The sequence below is a fragment of the Ranitomeya variabilis genome, chromosome 4, assembly GCF_051348905.1.
Source record: "Ranitomeya variabilis isolate aRanVar5 chromosome 4, aRanVar5.hap1, whole genome shotgun sequence".
Lineage (NCBI taxonomy): Eukaryota > Metazoa > Chordata > Amphibia > Anura > Dendrobatidae > Ranitomeya > Ranitomeya variabilis.
Genome location: NC_135235.1, coordinates 343,235,629 through 343,257,928, shown reverse-complemented (window position 1 = coordinate 343,257,928; position 22,300 = coordinate 343,235,629). Strand labels below are relative to the sequence as shown.

The following is a 22,300-nucleotide window of genomic DNA, read 5'->3' as shown; positions in this document are numbered from 1 at the left end:
CTCGGGGCCTGCATCTCCTCGTTAAATTCCCTCTTAAAGCGATCCCTCAGTGACCGCCACCGCTTCCTAACCTTTCCACCTGTGAAGACAAGAATGAAAAGAAAAAAAAAATTGGTAAATGCAATACATTACAGCCAGCTCAAAACATCACTGAAAAGTGAATACTTACATATTTTGCTCTGCTGCTGTGGATGAAGGTCCGCCCACCTTGGAAAGATGTTCTGGCATACTTCCCCCCCAGAGCCGACGGGTTACACTGGTATCAGCATGGCTGCGGTCAGCCATGTTCCACAGCGGCTCCCGCTTGCGAACCTCCTCGATGAGACTGTCGATGTCAATATCATCATCAAAGTCTTCTGCGGGAGCACGCTGTGAAGCCTGTGCCAAAAAAAGAAGAAAAACAAAAAAATTAGTACACTGAAACACAAAAGTACCAATAACATCCCCCCCAAAAAAAAAACTCACTGATGGCCGACCGCGGCGACGATTCCGCCGACTCTGGGAGCGGATGGGAGAACCTTCACGGTTTGCTGACTGTTCAGCAGCAGCAGCAGCAGGAGACTGATATAAAGGAAGCAAATTCTCTGTAATGTAGGCATATGTTTTCTGTGTTTAGTTATGTATGAAAATCTGTTTTGTGTATGGTGCAGTTAGATGTGTGAAGCAACTGTTTCACCACTACTTACACTTGGTTCCTCTCTCCACCCATCTCCCCCCCTTCTGACAGCTCCTCATCTGATTCAGCTTCCTGTTTAAACATAATTTATGCATGTAGTGATCAACCAAAAATGTAAATTAAAAAAACAAAAAAAAAAACCCCAAAAACATTTTTTGTGTTAACTTACCGATACTCGCTGTTGCTGTGGAGGAGGGCTGTCAGAAGAGGACATTGTTGCGTTAGCCAGGCGGCGGCTGTGGTCCTGGGGTCTCTGTAAGTTAAAAGACACTTGCAATCTGCTCTACACATTGAAGTAGCAGATTTGGGGTCTTCAAAACTTACTTTTCAAGATTTGTGGCTGTGGTCCTGGTGGGCTGGTCCTGGTGGGGAACACAGGCGGCGGCTGTGGTCCTGTGGTCTCTAAGTTAAAAGACACTTGCAATCTGCTCTACACATTGAAGTAGCAGATTTGGGGTCTTCAAAACTTACTTTTCAAGATTTGTGGCTGTGGTCCTGGTGGGCTGGTCCTGGTGGTCTGGTCCTGGTGGGGAACACAGGTGGCGGCTGTGGTCCTGGTCCCTGGTGTATCGATAATAAGTATAATGGATTTATAGTTAGACCACCCCCTGAACTAGGTAATGTTTAACGATAAACACCCTGCTAAAATGATGTGAGAAAAGTTCATTAAAGGTGAACACCAAAACCCAAAAACAGGTGCACGTTATACCATTCATTTCCATGTCCCAAAAATAATATTTTTAAATGTGAACCCACCATGTAAAAATATATTTACCACATTTTATTTTCAAAAATCACCTCCCCCAAAAAACCTTTAAAGTATAGCCTTTATTAAAAAAAGAGCCCTCAACCAACTCTGTATTGCATGTGTAACCATTGGTACATACACCAGTTTTAAATTTACCTTTCTGAAATGATACTACGGACATTTTTTTAACAAACATTTTATTATTTTCTTTTTTTTTTTTTAACATCACAATTAGGAGCTGAAATGCTCTTTATTTTAAATACAAGTACATCAACTGCGAATGGTTTCAACAGTAATAAGAAAATCAACACTTTAAGATAGAAAAAAAAAAAAAAGCACTCTCACACATTCAAACCACAAGCTGCAGACCACTAGACTTTGCAAAAATACATCCGATTTAAACAAAAAAAATTGAGAAAAAAAAGCACATTTAACCCCTTTCTGACATCTGACGTACTATCCCGTCGAGGTGGGGTGGGCCCGTATGACCACCGACGGGATAGTACGTCATACGCGATCTCACAGCTGACATCCGGCACTATGTGCCAGGAGCGGTCACGGACCGCCCCCGGCACATTAACCCCCGGCACACCGCGATCAAACATGATCGCGGTGTACCGGCGGTATAGGGAAGCATCGCGCAGGGAGGGGGCTCCCTGTGGGCTTCCCTGAGACCCCCGGAGCAACGCGATGTGATCACGTTGCTCCGAGGGTCTCCTACCTCCCTCCTCGCCGCAGGTCCCGGATCCAAGATGGCCGCGGCATCCGGGTCCTGCAGGGAGGGAGGTGGCTTACCGAGTGCCTGCTCAGAGCAGGCGCTGGTAAGCTTGCAGCCCTGCACAGCAGATCGCCGATCTGACAGAGTGCTGTGCACACTGTCAGATCACCGATCTGTAATGTCCCCCCCTGGGACAAAGTAAAAAAAAATTTTTTCCACATGTGTAAAAAAATAAATAAAAAATAAATTCCTAAATAAAGAAAAAAAAAAATATTATTCCCATAAATACATTTCTTTATCTAAATAAAAAAAAAACAATAAAAGTACACATATTTAGTATTGCCGCGTCCGTAACGACCCAACCTATAAAACTGCCCCACTAGTTAACCCCTTCAGTAAACACCGTGAGAATAAAAAAAAAATGAGGCAAAAAACAACGCTTTATTACCATATCGCCGAGCAAAAAGTGGAATAACACGCGATCAAAAAGACAGATATAAATAACCATGGTACCGCTGAAAACGTCATCTTGTCCCGCAAAAAACGAGCCATGATACAGCATCATCAGCAAAAAAATAAAAAAGTTATAGTCCTGAGAATAAAGCGATACCAAAATAATTATTTTTTCTATAAAATAGCATTTATCGTATAAAAGCGCCAAAACATAAAAAAATTATATAAATGAGGTATCTGTTGTTGTGAATTCCGTTCTCGGGCTCCCTCCTGTGGTCATGACTGGTACTGTGTGAGTTCTATTCTTGGGCTCCCTCTGGTGGCTTTGAGCTATACGGCTGGTCTCTAGCTGGGCTCAGCTGCCTCGTTTTCTGCTAGTCTGGCTCCTATTTAACTCCACCTGGACCTTTACTTGTTGCCTGCTGTCGTTGTATTCAGTACTGGTTCAGAGCTCTCTTGGACTTCCCTTGTGACCTGTCTCCTTCTGGAGAAGCTAAGTTTGCTAGTTCATGTTTTCTCATTATTTCCTGGAAAATGTTTCTCAGCATATGATGAGTTCAGTCCAGCTTGCTTAAATGTGATTTCCTCGCTCGCTGGAAGCTCTGGGGTGCGGCGTTGCGCCCCTCACATCGTGAGTCGGTGTGGGGTTTTTTTGTATTCTCTGCGTGGATAATTTTGATAGTGTTTTATACTGACCGCACAGATTCCTTGCTATCTTCTGTCTATTTAGAGTAGCGGGCCTCATTTGCTAAAACCTGTTTTCACTCCTACGTTTGTGTTTTCCCCTTAACTCACCGTTATTATTTGTGGGGGGCTGTCTATAACTTTGGGGTAATTTCTCTGAGGCAAGTGAGGCTTTCTTTCTCTGTAGGGGTAGCTAGTTTCTCAGGCTGTGAAGAGGCGTCTAGGCCTTGTCAGGAACGCTCCACGGCTGCCTATAGTGTGGTGTCGATAGGTACAGGCTTGCGGTCAGTATAGTTACCACACTCCCAGAGCTTGTCTTTATTTGGTTTACCTATCAGGTCCGTTTTTATGGTTCTTGCCACCAGGATCATAACAGTACAGCAGGCCAGTAAAGTGTTAATGCATCGCAGAAGAGGGATAAGAGAAGTCCTGAGTTCATTTTTTTTTTCCTTTGCAGTTTGTCTACCTTCTCTCCTCCCCTTAATCTCTGGGTGGTTCAGAATTCAGCTGCAGATATGGACATTCAGAGTCTGACCTCTAGTGTGGATCATCTCACTGCAAGGGTGCACAGCATTCAGGATTATGTAGTTCACAGTCCTATGTCAGAGCCTAAGATACCAATTCCTGAGTGTTTCTCTGGAGATAGATCTAGGTTTTTGAACTTCAAAAATAATTGCAAATTATTCCTTTCTCTGAGACCTCGTTCCTCTGGTGACCCTGTTCAGCAAGTTAAAATTATTATTTCTTTGTTGCGTGGTGACCCTCAAGATTGGGCATTCTCCCTGACGCCAGGAGATCCTGCATTGCTAAATGTGGATGCGTTTTTTCTGGCGCTTGGATTGCTTTATGAGGAACCTAATCTGGTAGACCAGGCAGAAAAGGTTTTGCTGGCTCTTTCTCAGGGTCAGGATGAAGCGGAGGTTTACTGTCAGAAGTTTAGGAAGTGGTCTGTGCTCCCTCAATGGAATGAGTGTGCCCTGGCAGCGACTTTCAGAAAGGGTCTTTCTGAAGCCATTAAAGATGTTATGGTGGGGTTCCCCACGCCTGCCGGTCTGAATGAGTCAATGTCGTTGGCCATTCAGATTGATCGACGTTTGCGGGAGCGCAAACCTGTGCACCATCTGGCGGTATTTTCTGAGCAGAAGCCTGAGTCTTTGCAATGTGACAGGATTCTGACCAGAATTGAAAGGCAAAATCACAGACGTCAGAATGGGTTGTGCTTTTACTGTGGTGATTCTACTCATGTTATCTCAGATTGTTTTAAGCGCACAAATAGGTTCGCTAAGTCGGTCACCATTGGTACTGTACAGCCTAAATTCATTTTGTCTGTTACTTTGATTTGCTCCCTGTCATCCTACTCAGTTATGGCTTTTGTGGATTCAGGCACTGCCCTGAATTTGATGGACTTGTCATTTGCCAGGCGCTGTGGTTTTATCTTGGAGCCTTTGCAATTTCCTATTCCACTAAAAGGAATTAATGCTACGCCATTGGCCAAGAATAAGCCTCAGTACTGGACTCAAGTGACTATGTGCATGACTCCTGCACATCAGGAGGAGATTCGCTTCCTTGTGCTACATAATTTGCATGATGTTGTCGTGTTGGGTCTGCCATGGCTGCAGGCTCATAATCCAGTTCTAGATTGGAAAGCAATGTCTTTGTCAAGTTGGGGTTGCAAGGGAATTCATGGCGATGCTCCTTTGGTGTCAATTGCTTCTTCTACTCCTTCTGAAGTCCCTGAATTTTTGTCCGACTACCAGGATGTATTTGATGAGCCCTAATCCAGTGCCCTACCTCCTCATAGGGATTGTGATTGTGTTATAAATTTGATTCCTGGTAGTAAGTTCCCTAAGGGACGACTTTTTAATTTATCTGTACCAGAACAGGCCGCTATGTGGAGTTATATAAAGGAGTCATTGGAGAAGGGGCATATTCGCCCGTCCTCATCACCTATGGGTGCGGGATTCTTTTTTGTGGCCAAGAAGGATGGTTCTCTGAGACCCTGTATAGATTATCGCCTTCTAAATAACATCACGGTCAAATTTCAGTATCCTTTGCCACTGCTGTCCGATCTGTTTGCTCGGATTAAGGGGGCTAGTTGGTTCACCAAGATTGATCTTCGTGGAGCTTATAATCTTGTGCGTATAAAGCAGGGCGATGAATGGAAAACAGCATTTAATACGCCTGAAGGTCATTTTGAGTACTTGGTGATGCCTTTTGGGCTTTCTAACGCCCCGTCCGTGTTCCAGTCCTTCATGCACGACATCTTCCGAGAGTATCTGGATAGATTTATGATTGTGTACCTGGATGATATTTTGGTCTTTTCTGATGATTGGGAGTCTCATGTGAAGCAGGTCAGGATGGTTTTTCAGGTCCTGCGTGCCAATGCCTTGTTTGTAAAGGGCTCTAAATGTCTCTTCGGAGTCCAGAAGGTTTCCTTTTTGGGCTTTATTTTTTCTCCTTCTACTATCGAGATGGATCCAGTCAAGGTCCAGGCTATTTATGATTGGACTCAACCTACATCGGTGAATAGTCTCCAGAAGTTCTTGGGCTTTGCTAATTTTTACCGTCGCTTTATCACTAATTTTTCTAGTGTGGTTAAGCCTTTGACGGATTTGACCAAAAAGGGTTCTGATGTTACGAATTGGTCTCCTGCGGCCGTGGAGGCCTTTCAGGAGCTGAAACGTCGGTTTTCTTCAGCTCCTGTCTTGCGTCAGCCGGATGTCTCGCTTCCCTTCCAGGTCGAGGTTGATGCTTCTGAGATTGGAGCAGGGGCTGTCTTGTCGCAGAAAGGCTCTGATGGCTCTGTGATGAGGCCATGTGCTTTCTTTTCTAGAAAGTTTTCGCCTGCCGAGCGGAATTATGATGTTGGTAATCGGGAGTTGGCAATGAAGTGGGCATTCGAGGAGTGGCGACATTGATTTGAGGGAGCTAAACATCGTGTGGTGGTCTTGACGGATCACAAGAATTTGACTTACCTCGAGTCTGCCAAACGGTTAAATCCTAGACAGGCTCGATGGTCGCTGTTTTTCTCCCGTTTCGATTTCATGGTTTCATATCTCCCGGGCTCAAAGAATGTGAAGGCTGATGCCCTTTCTAGGAGTTTTGTGCCTGACTCTCCGGGAGTTTCTGAACCGGCTGGTATCCTCAGAGAGGGGGTGATTTTGTCGGCCATCTCCCCAGATTTGCGGCGGGTGCTGCAGGAATTTCAGACCAATAGACCTGACCGTTGTCCACCGGAGAGACTGTTTGTCCCGGATAGATGGACCAGTAGAGTTATTTCCGAGGTTCATTCTTCGGTGTTGGCGGGTCATCCTGGAATTTTTGGTACCAGGGATTTGGTGGCTAGGTCCTTTTGGTGGCCTTCCTTGTCGCGGGATGTGCGTTTCTTTGTGCAGTCCTGTGGGATTTGTGCCCGGGCCAAGCCTTGCTGTTCTCGTGCCAGTGGATTGCTTTTGCCCTTGCCTGTCCCTAAGAGGCCCTGGACGCATATTTCCATGGATTTTATTTCGGATCTTCCAGTCTCTCAGAGGATGTCTGTCATCTGGGTGGTTTGTGATCGTTTTTCTAAAATGGTCCATTTGGTGCCCTTGCCTAAGCTGCCTTCCTCCTCCGATTTGGTTCCGCTGTTTTTTCAGAATGTGGTTCGTTTGCATGGTATTCCAGAGAACATTGTGTCTGACAGAGGATCCCAGTTTGTGTCCAGATTTTGGCGGTCCTTTTGTGCTAAGATGGGCATTGATTTGTCTTTTTCGTCGGCCTTCCATCCTCAGACGAATGGCCAAACCGAACGAACTAATCAGACCTTGGAAACTTATCTGAGATGTTTTGTTTCTGCTGATCAGGATGATTGGGTGACTTTTTTGCCATTGGCTGAGTACGCCCTCAATAATCGGGCTAGCTCTGCTACTTTGGTTTCGCCTTTTTTTTGTAATTCTGGTTTTCATCCTCGTTTTTCCTCAGGTCAGGTTGAGCCTTCTGACTGTCCTGGGGTAGATTCTGTGGTGGATAGGTTGCAGCAGATTTGGAACCACGTAGTGGACAATTTGACGTTGTCTCAAGAGAAGGCTCAGTGCTTTGCTAACCGCCGTCGCTGTGCGGGTCCTGTTATGACCCCAATGGCAGAGGGTCTCAAAAATACATACCAAGTCTGCAAACACAAAAAACCAGCTCATAGGGCAGTGGTAACTGGGCTGACCATATATCTAATCCTAGCACCACAAATAGCAGCAGCCGGGGAACGTGCCTACGTTGGTTCTAGACGTCTCGCGCCAGCCGGAGAACTAACTAACCCTAGAAGGGAAAAGATAGACCTTTCTTGCCTCCAGAGAAAAGACCCCAAAAGTTGGATACAAGCCCCCAACAAATAATAACGGTGAGGTAAGAAGAAAAGACAAACGTAAGAATGAACTAGATATTTAGCAAAGAGAGGCCCACTGACTAATAGCAGAATATAGTAAGATGACTTATACGGTCAGCAAAAACCCTATCAAAATTTCCACGCTGGATATTCAAGAACCCCCGAACCGTCTAACGGCCCGGGGGGAGAACACCAGCCCCCTAGAGCTTCCAGCAGAATCAGGAATCACATTTAGTACAAGCTGGACAAAAAATAATAGCAATGCAAATAACCAAAAAACAAGGAAGCAAGACTTAGCTTAATTTTGCAAGATCCAGGACCAGCAGACAGGAGCAAACAGAAAGGAACTGATTACAACGATGCCAGGCACCAGACTGAGAATTCAGGAAGCTAATATAGCGACACCCCTGGACTAACGACCCAGGTGGGTGCCAAAACTGAAGAAAGACAATCCCAGAGTCATATCACTAGTGACCACAAGAGGGAGCCAAAAAAGTCTAATTCACAAGAGTACCCCCCCTTTAAGGAGGGGTCACCGAACCCTCACCAAGACCACCAGGGCGATCCGGATGAGCAGCGTGAAAGGCACGAACTAAATCGGCCGCATGCACATCAGAGGCAACCACCCAGGAATTATCCTCCTGACCATAGCCCTTCCACTTGACCAGATACTGAAGACTCCGCCTGGAGAGACGAGAATCCAAGATCTTCTCCACCACGTACTCCAACTCGCCCTCAACCAACACTGGAGCAGGAGGCTCAACAGAAGGAACCACAGGTACAACGTACCGCCGCAACAAAGACCTATGGAACACGTTGTGAATGGCAAACGACACCGGAAGATCCAAGCGAAAGGACACAGGATTAAGGATTTCCAATATCTTGTAAGGACCGATGAAACGAGGCTTAAATTTAGGAGAGGAGACCTTCATAGGAACAAATCGAGAAGACAGCCATACCAAATCCCCAACACGAAGTCGGGGACCCACACCGCGGCGGCGGTTGGCAAAACGCTGAGCCTTCTCCTGTGACAACTTCAAGTTGTCCACCACATGATTCCAGATCTGCTGCAGCCTATCCACCACGGAATCTACCCCAGGACAGTCAGAAGGCTCCACATGTCCCGAGGAAAAACGAGGATGGAAACCAGAGTTGCAAAAAAATGGCGAAACCAAGGTAGCGGAACTAGCCCGATTATTAAGGGCAAACTCAGCCAACGGTAAGAAGGTCACCCAATCATCCTGATCTGCAGAAACAAAACACCTCAAATAAGCCTCCAGAGTCTGATTAGTTCGCTCCGTTTGTCCATTAGTTTGAGGATGAAAGGCAGACGAAAACGACAAATCAATGCCCATCTTAGCACAAAAGGATCGCCAGAACCTGGAAACAAACTGGGATCCTCTGTCAGACACAATATTCTCAGGAATGCCGTGTAAACGAACCACATTCTGAAAGAACAAGGGAACCAGATCGGAAGAGGAAGGCAGTTTAGGCAAAGATACCAAATGGACCATCTTGGAAACGCGATCACATACCACCCAGATGACAGACATACCTTGAGACACCGGAAGATCTGAAATGAAATCCATGGAAATGTGTGTCCAAGGCCTCTTCGGGACAGGCAAGAGCAAGAGCAAGCCGCTGGCACGAGAACAAGGCTTAGGCCGAGCACAAGTCACACAGGACTGCACAAATGACCGCACATCCCGTGACAAGGAAGGCCACCAAAAGGACCTAGCCACCAGATCTCTGGTGCCAAAAATTCCCGGATGCCCTGCCAACACCGAGGAATGAACCTCGGAAATGACTCTGCTGGTCCACTTATCAGGAACAAACAGTCTGTCAGGTGGACAAGAGTCAGGTCTACCAGCCTGAAATCTCTGCAACACACGTCGCAAATCCGGAGAAATGGCTGACAAGATTACTCCCTCTTTAAGAATACCAACTGGTTCTGCGATTCCAGGAGAGTCAGGCACAAAGCTCCTTGAAAGAGCATCAGCCTTCACATTCTTTGAACCTGGTAAATACGAGACCACAAAGTCAAAACGGGAGAAAAACAATGACCAACGGGCCTGTCTAGGATTCAGGCGTTTAGCAGACTCGAGATACATCAGATTCTTGTGATCAGTCAAGACCACCACACGATGCTTAGCACCCTCGAGCCAATGACGCCACTCCTCAAATGCCCACTTCATGGCCAGCAACTCCCGATTGCCAACATCATAATTCCGCTCAGCAGGCGAAAACTTCCTAGAGAAGAAAGCACATGGTCTCATTACAGAGCAACCAGGGCCTCTCTGCGACAAAACGGCCCCTGCCCCAATCTCAGAAGCATCCACTTCAACCTGAAAGGGAAGTGAGACATCAGGCTGGCACAAAACAGGCGCTGAAGTAAACCGGCGCTTCAACTCTTGAAAAGCTTCCACGGCTGCAGGAGCCCAGTTAGCAACATCAGAACCTTTCTTGGTCATATCCGTCAAAGGTTTAACAACGCTAGAAAAATTAGCGATAAAACGACGGTAGAAGTTAGCAAAACCCAAGAACTTCTGAAGACTCTTAACTGACGTGGGTTGAGTCCAATCATGAATAGCTCGGACCTTGACTGGGTCCATCTCCACCGCAGAAGGGGAAAAAATAAAACCCAAAAACGGAACCTTCTGTACTCCAAAGAGACACTTTGAGCCCTTAACAAACAAAGCATTCTCACGCAAAACCTGAAACACCATCCTGACCTGCTCTACATGCGAGTCCCAATCATCAGAAAAAAACAGAATATCATCCAGATAAACAATCATAAATTTATCCAGATACTTCCGGAAAATATCATGCATAAAGGACTGAAACACTGAAGGAGCATTAGAGAGCCCGAAAGGCATCACCAAGTACTCAAAATGACCTTCGGGCGTATTAAATGCAGTTTTCCATTCATCTCCTTGCTTAATGCGCACAAGGTTGTACGCACCACGAAGATCTATCTTGGTGAACCACTTGGCACCTTTAATCCGGGCAAACAAGTCCGACAACAGAGGCAAAGGATACTGAAATTTAACAGTGATTTTATTCAGAAGCCGATATTCAATACAAGGTCTCAAAGATCCGTCCTTCTTGGCCACAAAAAAGAATCCCGCACCAAGAGGGGAAGAGGATGGACGGATATGCCCCTTCTCCAGAGATTCCTTGATATACGAATGCATTGCGGTATGCTCAGGTACAGACAGATTAAATAATCTTCCCTTAGGAAATTTACTACCTGGAATCAAATCTATAGCGCAGTCACAGTCCCTATGAGGAGGAAGAGCACTGGAGCTGGACTCGCTGAATACATGCTGGTAATCAGACAAATACTCAGGAACTTCCGAAGGAGTAGAGGAAGCAATAGACACCGGCGGGAAGTCACCATGAATTCCCTGACAGCCCCAACTTGACACAGACATTGCCTTCCAATCCAAGACTGGATTATGGGTCTGTAACCATGGCAGATCCAAAACGACCAAATCATGCATTTTATGCAGAACAAGAAAACGAATCACCTCCCGATGTTCAGGAGTCATGCACATGGTTACCTGTGTCCAAAACTGCGGTTTATTTTCCGCCAATGGCGTAGCATCAATACCTCTAAGAGGGATAGGATTTACCAATGGCTCAAGAACAAAACCACAACGCTTGGCAAACGACAGATCCATAAGACTCAGGGCAGCACCTGAATCCACAAACGCCATAACAGGGTAGGAGGACAATGAGCAAATTAAAGTCTCAGACAAAATAAATTTAGGTTGCAAATTACCAATGGCGACAGGACTAACAACCCTAGTTAGGCGTTTAGAGCATGCTGATATAACATGTGTAGAATCACCACAGTAAAAACACAACCCATTCTGACGTCTATGATTTTTCCGTTCATTTCTAGTCTGAATTCTACCACATTGCATTAAATCAGGTGTTTGTTCAGACAACACCACCAGAGGATTCGCGGCTTTGCGCTCCCGCAAACGCCGGTCAATTTGAATAGCCAGCGCCATGGAATCATTCAGACCTGTAGGAATGGAGAAACCCACCATCACATTCTTAATGGCTTCAGAAAGGCCATTTCTGAAATTTGCGGCCAGAGCACACTCATTCCACTGAGTAAGCACGGACCATTTCCGAAATTTTTGGCAATACACTTCAGCTTCATCCTGCCCCTGAGAAATAGCCAACAAGGCTTTTTCTGCCTGAATTTCAAGATTGGGTTCCTCGTAAAGCAATCCGAGCGCCAGAAAAAACGCATCAACATTTGCCAATGCCGGATCTCCTGGCGCTAGCGAGAAGGCCCAATCCTGAGGGTCGCCCCGTAAGAAAGAGATAACAATTTTTACTTGCTGAGCTGAATCTCCAGATGAACGGGGTCTCAGAGACAGAAACAATTTACAATTATTCCTGAAATTCCTAAACTTAAAATCGGTCTCCAGAGAACAGTTCAGGAATAGGTATTTTAGGTTCAGACATTGGACTACTGGTAACAAAATCTTGTATACCCTGCACACGAGCAGCAAGCTGATCCGCACTTGTAATCAAAGTCTGGACATTCATGTCTGCAGCAAGCACAAGCCACTCAGAGGTAAGGGGGAGGAAAAAAGAGAGGAAAGAAAAAAAAAAAAAAAAAACTCAGACTTTCCTTTCTTGTAATCCCACTTCTGCAATGCATTAAACATTCAACCTTGGCCTGGCATACTGTTATGACCCCAATGGCAGAGGGTCTCAAAAATACATACCAAGTCTGCAAACACAAAAAACCAGCTCATAGGGCAGTGGTAACTGGGCTGACCATATATCTAATCCTAGCACCACAAATAGCAGCAGCCGGGGAACGTGCCTACGTTGGTTCTAGACGTCTCGCGCCAGCCGGAGAACTAACTAACCCTAGAAGGGAAAAGATAGACCTTTCTTGCCTCCAGAGAAAAGACCCCAAAAGTTGGATACAAGCCCCCAACAAATAATAACGGTGAGGTAAGAAGAAAAGACAAACGTAAGAATGAACTAGATATTTAGCAAAGAGAGGCCCACTGACTAATAGCAGAATATAGTAAGATGACTTATACGGTCAGCAAAAACCCTATCAAAATTTCCACGCTGGATATTCAAGAACCCCCGAACCGTCTAACGGCCCGGGGGGAGAACACCAGCCCCCTAGAGCTTCCAGCAGAATCAGGAATCACATTTAGTACAAGCTGGACAAAAAATAATAGCAATGCAAATAACCAAAAAACAAGGAAGCAAGACTTAGCTTAATTTTGCAAGATCCAGGACCAGCAGACAGGAGCAAACAGAAAGGAACTGATTACAACGATGCCAGGCACCAGACTGAGAATTCAGGAAGCTTATATAGCGACACCCCTGGACTAACGACCCAGGTGGGTGCCAAAACTGAAGAAAGACAATCCCAGAGTCATATCACTAGTGACCACAAGAGGGAGCCAAAAAAGTCTAATTCACAACAGGGTCCCCGACTTTGTGTGGGGGATTTGGTGTGGTTGTCTTCTCATTATGTTCCTATGAAGGTTTCCTCTCCTAAGTTCAAGTCTCGTTTCATCGGTCCTTATAAGATTTTAGAAATCCTCAACCCTGTGTCTTTTCGTTTGGACCTCCCAGCATCGTTTGCCATTCATAATGTGTTCCATAGGTCATTGTTGCGGAGGTATGTTGTGCCTGTGGTTCCTTCTGTTGATCCTCCTGCTCCGGTGTTGGTCGAGGGAGAGTTGGAGTATGTGGTGGAGAAGATCTTGGATTCTCGTATTTCGAGACGAAAGCTTCAGTACTTGGTTAAGTGGAAGGGCTATGGTCAGGAGGATAATTCCTGGGTTGTTGCCTCTGATGTCCATGCGGCCGATTTGGTTCGTGCCTTTCATTTGGCTTGTCCTGATCGGCCTGGGGGCTCTGGTGAGGGTTCGGTGACCCCTCCTCAAGGGGGGGGTACTGTTGTGAATTCCGTTCTCGGGCTCCCTCCTGTGGTCATGACTGGTACTGTGTGAGTTCTATTCTTGGGCTCCCTCTGGTGGCTTTTAGCTATACGGCTGGGCTCAGCTGCCTTGTTTTCTGCTAGTCTGGCTCCTATTTAACTCCACCTGGACCTTTACTTGTTGCCTGCTGTCGTTGTATTCAGTACTGGTTCAGAGCTCTCTTGGACTTCCCTTGTGATCTGTCTCCTTCTGGAGAAGCTAAGTTTGCTAGTTCATGTTTTCTCATTATTTCCTTGAAAATGTTTCTCAGCATATGATGAGTTCAGTCCAGCTTGCTTAAATGTGATTTCCTCGCTCGCCGGAAGCTCTGGGGTGCGGAGTTGCGCCCCTCACATCGTGAGTCGGTGTGGGGTTTTTTTGTATTCTCTGCGTGGATAATTTTGATAGTGTTTTATACTGACCGCACAGATTCCTTGCTATCTTCTGTCTATTTAGAGTAGCGGGCCTCATTTGCTAAAACCTGTTTTCACTCCTACGTTTGTGTTTTCCCCTTAACTCACCGTTATTATTTGTGGGGGGCTGTCTATAACTTTGGGGTAATTTCTCTGAGGCAAGTGAGGCTTTGTTTCTCTCTAGGGGTAGCTAGTTTCTCAGGCTGTGAAGAGGCGTCTAGGCCTTGTCAGGAAAGCTCCACGGCTGCCTATAGTGTGGTGTCGATAGGTACAGGCTTGCGGTCAGTATAGTTACCACACTCCCAGAGCTTGTCTTTATTTGGTTTACCTATCAGGTCAGTTTTGTGGTCCTTGCCACCAGGATCATAACAGGTATCGCTGTAATCGTACTGACCCGAAGAATAAAACTGCTTTATCAATTTTACCAAACGCGGAACGGTATAAACGCCTCCCCCAAAAGAAATTCATGAATAGCTGGTTTTTGATCATTCTGCCTCACAAAAATCGGAATAAAAAGCGGTCAAAAAATGTCATGTGCCCAAAAATGTTACCAATAAAAACGTCAACTCGTCCCGCAAAAAACAAGACTTCACATGACTCTGTGGACTCAAATATGGAAAAATTATAGCTCTCAAAATGTGGTAACGCAAAAAATATTTTTTGCAATAAAAAGCGTCTTTCAGTGTGTGACGGCTGCCAATCATAAAATTCCGCTAAATAACCCGCTATAAAAGTAAATCAAACCCCCCTTCATCACCCCCTTAGTTAGGGAAAAATAAAAAAAATGTATTTTTTTCCATTTTCCCATTAGGGTTAGGGTTAGGGCTAGGGTTATTGCTAGGGTTAGGGCTAGGGTTATTGCTAGGGTTAGGGTTAGGATTATTGCTAGGGTTAGGGCTAGGGTTATTGCTAGGGTTAGGGTTGGGGCTAGGGTTAAGGCTACAGTTAGGGTTGGGGCTAAAGTTAGGGTTTGGATTACATTTGCGGTTGGGAATAGGGTTGGGATTAGGGTTAGGGGTGTGTCAGGGTTAGGGGTGTGGTTAGGGTTACCGTTGGGATTAGGGTAAGGGGTGTTGTTCTGCCTTCCTCCACGTAGGATGCTGTGTGGATTCCAACATACGGCTAAACCTTCATCCACATCCCATTAAACAGACTGTATTGAAGCTCAAGTCTTATTTATTAGGGTGATGATAACATAAACTATAACGTTGAACAACAATGGTGGATAGTATTCATAGCAGATGATCGAATAGTGAATGATGTTGATGTACAAAGTGGATGTTCAGTGAATAATCATAGTGGATGACTGGTGAAAAACTGTAAAGAATAACAGCATATCAGTATATGCACATACAGGGTGCAATCACATAAATAACTGGGACATTACAGCTAGAATTATACAGAGTGCATTACACAGTAATTCTAACAGCACTGCCCTATTCTATACAAAGATGCATCTGTCTACATGCAGAGTAAACATACATTAACCTAACTGCAAGCTGCAGAGCACAATCTACCTAACTATATCAGACTATAGGATCTGCATAAGGCTCAGATACTAACACAAACATAAGATGCATTTAACCCTTTATAAACGTACCGAGATCCGTTAGGACAGGGGTAGGAAAGTAAGTGAGACAGGAGCACGTGTGCCTCCCTTCAGTCCTGAGGAGAAATGGCTACTGAAGCTTGTCTTCCACAAGAAGAATGAGGGCGGAACTTACCCAGAAGGCATTGCTCTTCTGAGGGAAAGTTGGTAAACAACATGAAAAGTAGACAACTAATGACCTCCAGTGGCCATAACTTGAATAACATGACAATTAACTTTCTGCACATTAAGATGGGCAGAACACTCCCCGCTTGGCGTCAACAGATGCCACAATTAGGTTCCTTTGGGGAAAATAATAATACAAGCTCGGTAACGGGCCTGAGGAACAGTTTGTTCTCCCCAAGCTTGCACACTCTGACCTCTACTTTCCGCACTTTCCCATCTTTGCTGGGAAGGGTCTTGACGACTAGGCCGAGAGGCCACTCGTTCCGATGTGACTGACTGTCTTTGATGAGTACAACATCGCCAGATTGAATATTTGGGCGGTCTTTTTGCCACTTTGTCCTGGTTTGCAGAGTGGAGAGATACTGTTTCCTCCATCTATCCCAGAAGACGTTGGACACGCTTTGTACTTGCCTCCATTGTCGTCTGTAGAGGTCTTTGTCATTGAATTCTCCGAGTGGAGCTTTCGGGACACAGGTTTTCTGTGTGAGTAACATCGCCGGAGTAAGGATGGATGGATCTCCGGAATCACTAAAAAGTGCTGTCAGTGGCCTGGCATTCATGATGGCTGAGACCTCTGCCAAGAACGTGGTTAAACTCTCTTGTGTAAGTCTGGTGTTAGCTTGCAAGAAGATAGAGTCTAGTATTTTGCGTGCTATCCCTATCATCCTTTCCCACGCACCTCCCATGTGCGAAGAGTGTGGTAGATTGAAAGTCCAGGTACATCCTTGCTCGCCTAGATACCTTTCCACATTAGCGATGTCCAGATTGGAAGGGATTTGGAGTTCTCTTGCCGCTCCGACAAAATTCGTACCTCGGTCAGAACGAATATGCTTCACAGGGCCTCTGATTGCGATGAAGCGTCGAAGTGCGTTTATAAAACTTGATGTGTCCATCGATTTGATTACATCGATATGAACGGCTCTGATGGACAGACACGTGAATAGAACTGCCCAACACTTTGCTTCTGTAAGTATTTTCCTAGTCCGTCGTGTAGCCACAGACCAAGGACCGAATACATCTAGTCCAACGTTGGTGAAGGGGGGTTCAGTACTGAGTCTGTCGGGTGGAAGATTGGCCATCTTCGGATTTTGGAATGTGCCCCGGAGTTTGCGACACGTAACACAGTCGTAGATGAGTTTGCTCACTCTTCTCTTTGCTCCAACTATCCATAGTCCAGCCGCCCGTAGGTTTCCTTCAGTAAAAAAACGGCCTTGGTGTCTCACTAAGACATGATGATGTTGAATTAGCAGGGTTGTTACGTGATGACATCCAGGAATTATTACCGGGTGCTTCTCTGAAACTTCTACCTCCGCTTCTTGAAGATGGCCTCCGACTCTCAGCAGCCCATCCTGATCGACAATCGGATCGAGCTTCCTCAGCCCACTGACTTCAGGAATGGTTTGTCCCTTGTTGAGGTTGTCTATTTCTCTGCCATAAGTTTCTCTTTGTACGACACGAAGTATTATAACCTTGGCTCTTTCCAGGTCGGGAGCAGTAAACGCAAGCCTGCAGTGATGCCAACCTTTACAAGGTCTCGGGCTATCAGGTAGTGTTGACTTGTAGGACTGGGTTACATGAAATAGGCTATAGCTTGAACAAGTGACTTCCATGTGGAGAACCTGCTGAACCGGTGAGATTCGAGGTGACAGCTTGAAGTCTCTGTATGTAGAGCAGACACTTGAGGTCGGATCTCTTCATCTGTGTCTGGACCCACTAGTTCGAAAGTATCAGGCCTGCTGATGTGGGGCATCGAACGGTACAAAGAGGGAGGACCTGTGAACCATGTAGTGTCCTTCAGATAACTGGATGCAACAGATCTAGTCGCGTGGTCCGCAGGATTGTGGTGAGTAGGTACGTAGTGCCACTGATTAGGGCCGGTGGATCTTCTTATCTGAAGTACCCGGTTGCTGTCGTAGACGTAGAAGCGTCATGTCTCGTTACAGATGTACCCCAGTACCACCTTGCTATCGGTGTAGAACTCTGCATCCTTGATCTTCAGACTCATCGCATCAGAGATCAGTTCGGCCAACTCAACTGCAAGGACAGCAGCACAGAGTTCCAGTCTGGGTATCGTGTGTTCACGAAGTGGCGCCAATTTTGTCCGGCTCATAACGAACCCGATATGGCACTGTCCGCTTACGTCTATGGTTTTGAGGTACACTACTGCTGCAATCGCTTTGACTGATGCATCACAGAAAATACAAAGTCTTTGCGTTTTGACCTCTGTGGACAGGAGCATACGGTCGTTTCACACGAAGGTTGGTCAGGGCTTCAAGAGACTTCCTCCACTCTGCCCACATGTCAGCCTTTTCTGCTGGAAGTGGATCATCCCAATCAGTAGTGTCTTGGGTGAAGTCCCTGAGCATCAGCTTTCCTTGGATGGTTACTGGAGCTACAAATCCCAAGGGGTCGTATAAACTATTCACGAAGGAAAGAACTCCTTGTTTCTCATCCTTGCTGATCTGAAAGGTGAAAGCATCTGTCTTCAGGTCCCACAGTAATCCGAGGCTCCGCTGCATGGGAAGGGAGTCAATGCTGAGGTCTAAATCCTTTAGATCGCTGGAATAGTCTTCAGAGGGAAAGGCTTCCATCAACTCTCGGCTGTTGGAGGAAATCTTGTGTAACCTTAGGTTAGACTGAGTGAGCATGTCACGTGTCCTCTTTAGTAGACTGATTGCGGCTTCACTTGTCGGTGTGGACTTCAAACAGTCATCCACGTAGAAATCCTTTTCCACGAAGGACCTAATGTCCAAGCCATACTCTTCTTTACCCTTTTTGGCAGAATGTCGGAGGCCGTAGATTGCGACTGCTGGGGAAGGGCTGTTCCCAAAGATGTGTACCCGCATCCGGTACTCTGCGATGTCTTTGTCTGGGTCGTTGTCACGGTACCAGAAGAACCTCAAATAGTTTCTGTGTTCCTCTTTGATGAGAAAACAGTGGAATATCTGCTGTATGTCAGCCATAAATGCCACTGAATCTCTATGAAAACAGAGTAATACTTCCAGAAGTCTGTTGTTGAGGTCTGGGCCCGACAGTAAGACGTCATTCAATGACACATCTTCGCATTTGGCGCTTGAGTCGAATACCACTCTAATTTGACCTGGCTTCTTAGGATGGTACACTCCGAAGATGGGCAGGTACCAACACTCCTCTGAGTGTCGAAGTGCAGGTGCAATCTCTGCGTGGTTGTTCTGGAATATCTTTCCCATGAAAGTAAAGAAATGATCCCTCATCTCAGGTGACTTCTGAAGCTTGTGTCTTAGGGAGATAAATCTGCTGTAGACCAATTCCCTGTTGTTGGGTAGGCGTCTCCTCTGAGGTCGAAATGGTAGAGGTGCGACCCAACTGTTCGACGTATCCTTGACTATTTGTTCATCCATGATGTCCAAGAACATCCTGTCTTCTATAGACATCGCTACCTTGTTGTCTTCCTTTGTCCTGTGGAAGACTGTACATCCTATGTGGTCTTGTTCACCTTCACAGGCGTGGTCTTCGTTGATAGGAACTGAGAAAGGGCAAGGTAGGGGAATGCTGCTCGGTAGTTCCTTTACCAGCAGACTATTGTGACATGGCTGGAAGAGAGATGGACGTCCATTTTCTAGTGTGCTGGTAAGCATACTGTTGACTGAGACCGGCTTGTGTGCTCCTCCTAGGCAGACATCTCCTACAATGACCCATCCAAGGTCTTGCCTCTGAGCGTATGGGGCATTCCGGGAGCCATTGATATATTCTCTAGTCTTGTGGACTCGTAGTATATCTCTTCCCAGAAGTAAAGCTATTGGAGCTTCTAGTTCCAACTCAGGTATCAAGTGGGCTATATGCTTCAGGTGGGGGTGATATGTTGCCACCTCTGGTGAAGGTATCTCAGACCTATTGTCGGGAATCTGGTTGCACTCCAGGATGGTCGGTAGTGACAGGCAGGTCTGGCCATCTATGGACTCCACTTTGTATCCGGTTGCTTTCTTCCCCGCCGTCTCGATGGTACCTGAACATGTCCTAAGGGAGTAGGGAGAACCGGGGCCTACAATGTTGAAGTTGTCAAAGAAGATGGACCTGGCTAAAGACCTATTACTTTGGTCATCCAGGATTGCATATATCTTGAGCGCTTTGTCTCTGTGGCCTGCTGGATAGACTCGGACAAAGCAGATTTTTGAACAGGATCTTCCTCCTGTGAGTCCCTTACAGATCTCCGTACATTTAGAGATGACCGCAGGGGTGTCTTCGTCGGTGTTCTTCTGCTTCTCATCGTGCTCCTCTGCCTGTGACAACACTCGTGGAGGTGGTCCGGGGTGCAAGGCTGTATTGTGATCCGTGCTGCTGCATTCTGCACATTTCACGCTAGCTTCACAGTTCCTGGCGAAGTGAGAGGTTGTAGCACAGCATTTGAAGCAGATGTTGTTTTCCTTGAGGAAACCTTTGCGATCCTCTAAAGTCTTCTCCCTGAAGGCTCTGCACTTTAGTAGAGGATGTGGTTTCCTGTGTAGAGGACACTGCTTACTGACATCCTGAGGTTTGCTCTCTTCTGTAGGGGGCTTAGTTGTCTTGTGAGGAGGACCTGTGGAATCAATATTAGTTTTATGGACTGCCACGGGTGTCTTACTGAGTTTGACACCAGGGGTAGTGGAACATGACAGAGTGAAATCAAAACTAGTGTCATTTCTGATCCTGGCTTGCTGGGTGACAAACTCAACAAATACAGTAAAAGGAGGGAATGGTACATTATGAATTTGTTGATACCGTGAACCATGTATAACCCACCTTTCTTGAAGATTGTAAGGAAGTTTTTGTACTATTGGATTGACACCCCTAGCAGTGTCTAAGAATGCCAATCCAGGCAAGTGACCTTCCTTCTGGGCGACCTGTAACTCTATCAATAAATCACTTAATTCTCTAAGCCTTTGATAACCTTTGGGCCTTATCTTAGGGAAATCATCAATTCTTTTGAATAAAGCATTCTCTATTACTTCTACGGACCCATAGCATTCATCAAGTCTTTCCCACACTTTACGTAGACCTATGTGTGGGTGTTCTATGTTAATGTCTCTTAGTCTTTTAGCATGCTCGACCGATTAAGTTCCAAGCCACTTTACCAGGAGATCTAACTCCTCACTACTAGAAAGGTCCAGTCCCTGAATGGCGTTCTGGAACGAAGCTCGCCATGACCTATAGTTTTCGGCTTTGTCAGTGAGCTTTACAAGTCTATGGTGGCTTGATCAGTGTTGGTACGAGCCGGTATGTTATAGTCATGTCTAGTGTGTGGTGCATCACCATACCTGTGAGACGCTCTTGGCTTCGGACAGTCTGCATAGTACCTTTCTGGTGAAGAAGATGTCTCTTTAAGGTGAGGTGGGAGCTGTACCTTCTTCTCAGTGGAACGGTAGCTGTGGTTGACATCTCTGTGCTGGACGTCTTGTTTGTACTAGCGAAGTTCGGGGTTGGATCGATGATAATCGGCGTAGGCTGATCGATGTAGCCTGTCGAGGGTGTTGTCCATGCTGGAGTGTCGATGGACGTACTCTGCAACGTGCTGAGCTGGATCTTGCTGCTCTAGATCTGTTCCAAGAATGTTGCTGTGTCTCTCATAATCAGGATCCTTCATGGCTTCCAAGTACTCTGCCTTAGCTATTGCAGCTGCTGTCTCTTTGTCTGCCATAAGTCTTTCTAGAGACACTTGCAGGCGCGCACCTTCTGCCTCTTGCTCTGCCCGCAAACGTGCACTTTCTGTCTGCAGACGTGCATTTTCTGCTTCATGCTCTGCTTGTCTCAGCTTTAGATGCATTTCTTTCTCGGCGAAGGAGGACCTCGCTTTGGCTGCTTCAGCTTCAGCACGGGCGACAGCAGCCAGCTCTGCTAATGATGACCTGCTAGAGCTTGCTCGTGATCTCGTCTTGAGTGAGGATGTGCTGTTTTGAGACATTGTGCGCTTAGCTGCGTACTGCTGAGTGTTTTGGCGTGAAACTGAGTCTATGTGCAGTGGGCTTCCGCGTGGCGGGAACGATGTAGCTCTTCTTGGCGGGCTGCAGTAAATTCTGCGGCTGTATGGCTGCTGCTGTAATACCCGAATGCGGAGCAGTGTGGGTGTTAGCGGTTCCGTACAGTCTGGTCAACTACAGCCTGCGACCGGCTATCAGTTTCACTGAAGGCAGCTAATCTGTTCTTACTTTACAATCACCGCCTGCGACTGGCGGTCTCGTTTTTCACTGTTCTGCCTTCCTCCACGTAGGATGCTGTGTGGATTCCAACATACGGCTAAACCTTCATTCACATCCCATTAAACAGACTGTATTGAAGCTCAAGTCTTATTTATTAGGGTGATGATAACATAAACTATAACGTTGAACAACAATGGTGGATAGTATTCATAGTAGATGATCGAATAGTGAATGATGTTGATGTACAAAGTGGATGTTCAGTGAATAATCATAGTGGATGACTGGTGAAAAACTGTAAAGAATAACAGCATATCAGTATATGCACATACAGGGTGCAATCACATATATAA

General features: G+C 46.1%; 1 protein-coding gene across 2 annotated transcripts; it reads right to left on the bottom strand.

The window, feature by feature from the left end:
- Positions 1-15,140: 15,140 nt before the first annotated feature.
- Positions 15,141-21,456, bottom strand: LOC143768916 (uncharacterized). Of its 2 annotated transcripts, none has more exons than XM_077257529.1 (2): positions 15,625-17,588; positions 15,141-15,341 (listed from the first exon to the last, which is right to left on the bottom strand). In XM_077257529.1, the coding sequence occupies exon 1, from the start codon at positions 17,406-17,408 to the stop codon at positions 15,891-15,893; it is 1,518 nt and encodes a 505-aa protein (XP_077113644.1). In that variant the 5' UTR covers positions 17,409-17,588; the 3' UTR covers positions 15,141-15,341; positions 15,625-15,890. The 2 variants fall into 2 exon arrangements, 1 of the variants encoding a protein (XP_077113644.1); XR_013214116.1 differs by lacking the exon at positions 15,625-17,588 and adding an exon at positions 21,072-21,456 and having other exon boundaries at positions 15,325-15,341.
- Positions 21,457-22,300: the final 844 nt, after the last annotated feature.

Bases quoted from the DNA above. Each gene is read 5' to 3' on its own strand.
- LOC143768916 (XM_077257529.1), bottom strand. From the start codon at position 17,408: ATGGAAGTCACTTGTTCAAGCTATAGCCTATTTCATGTAACCCAGTCC.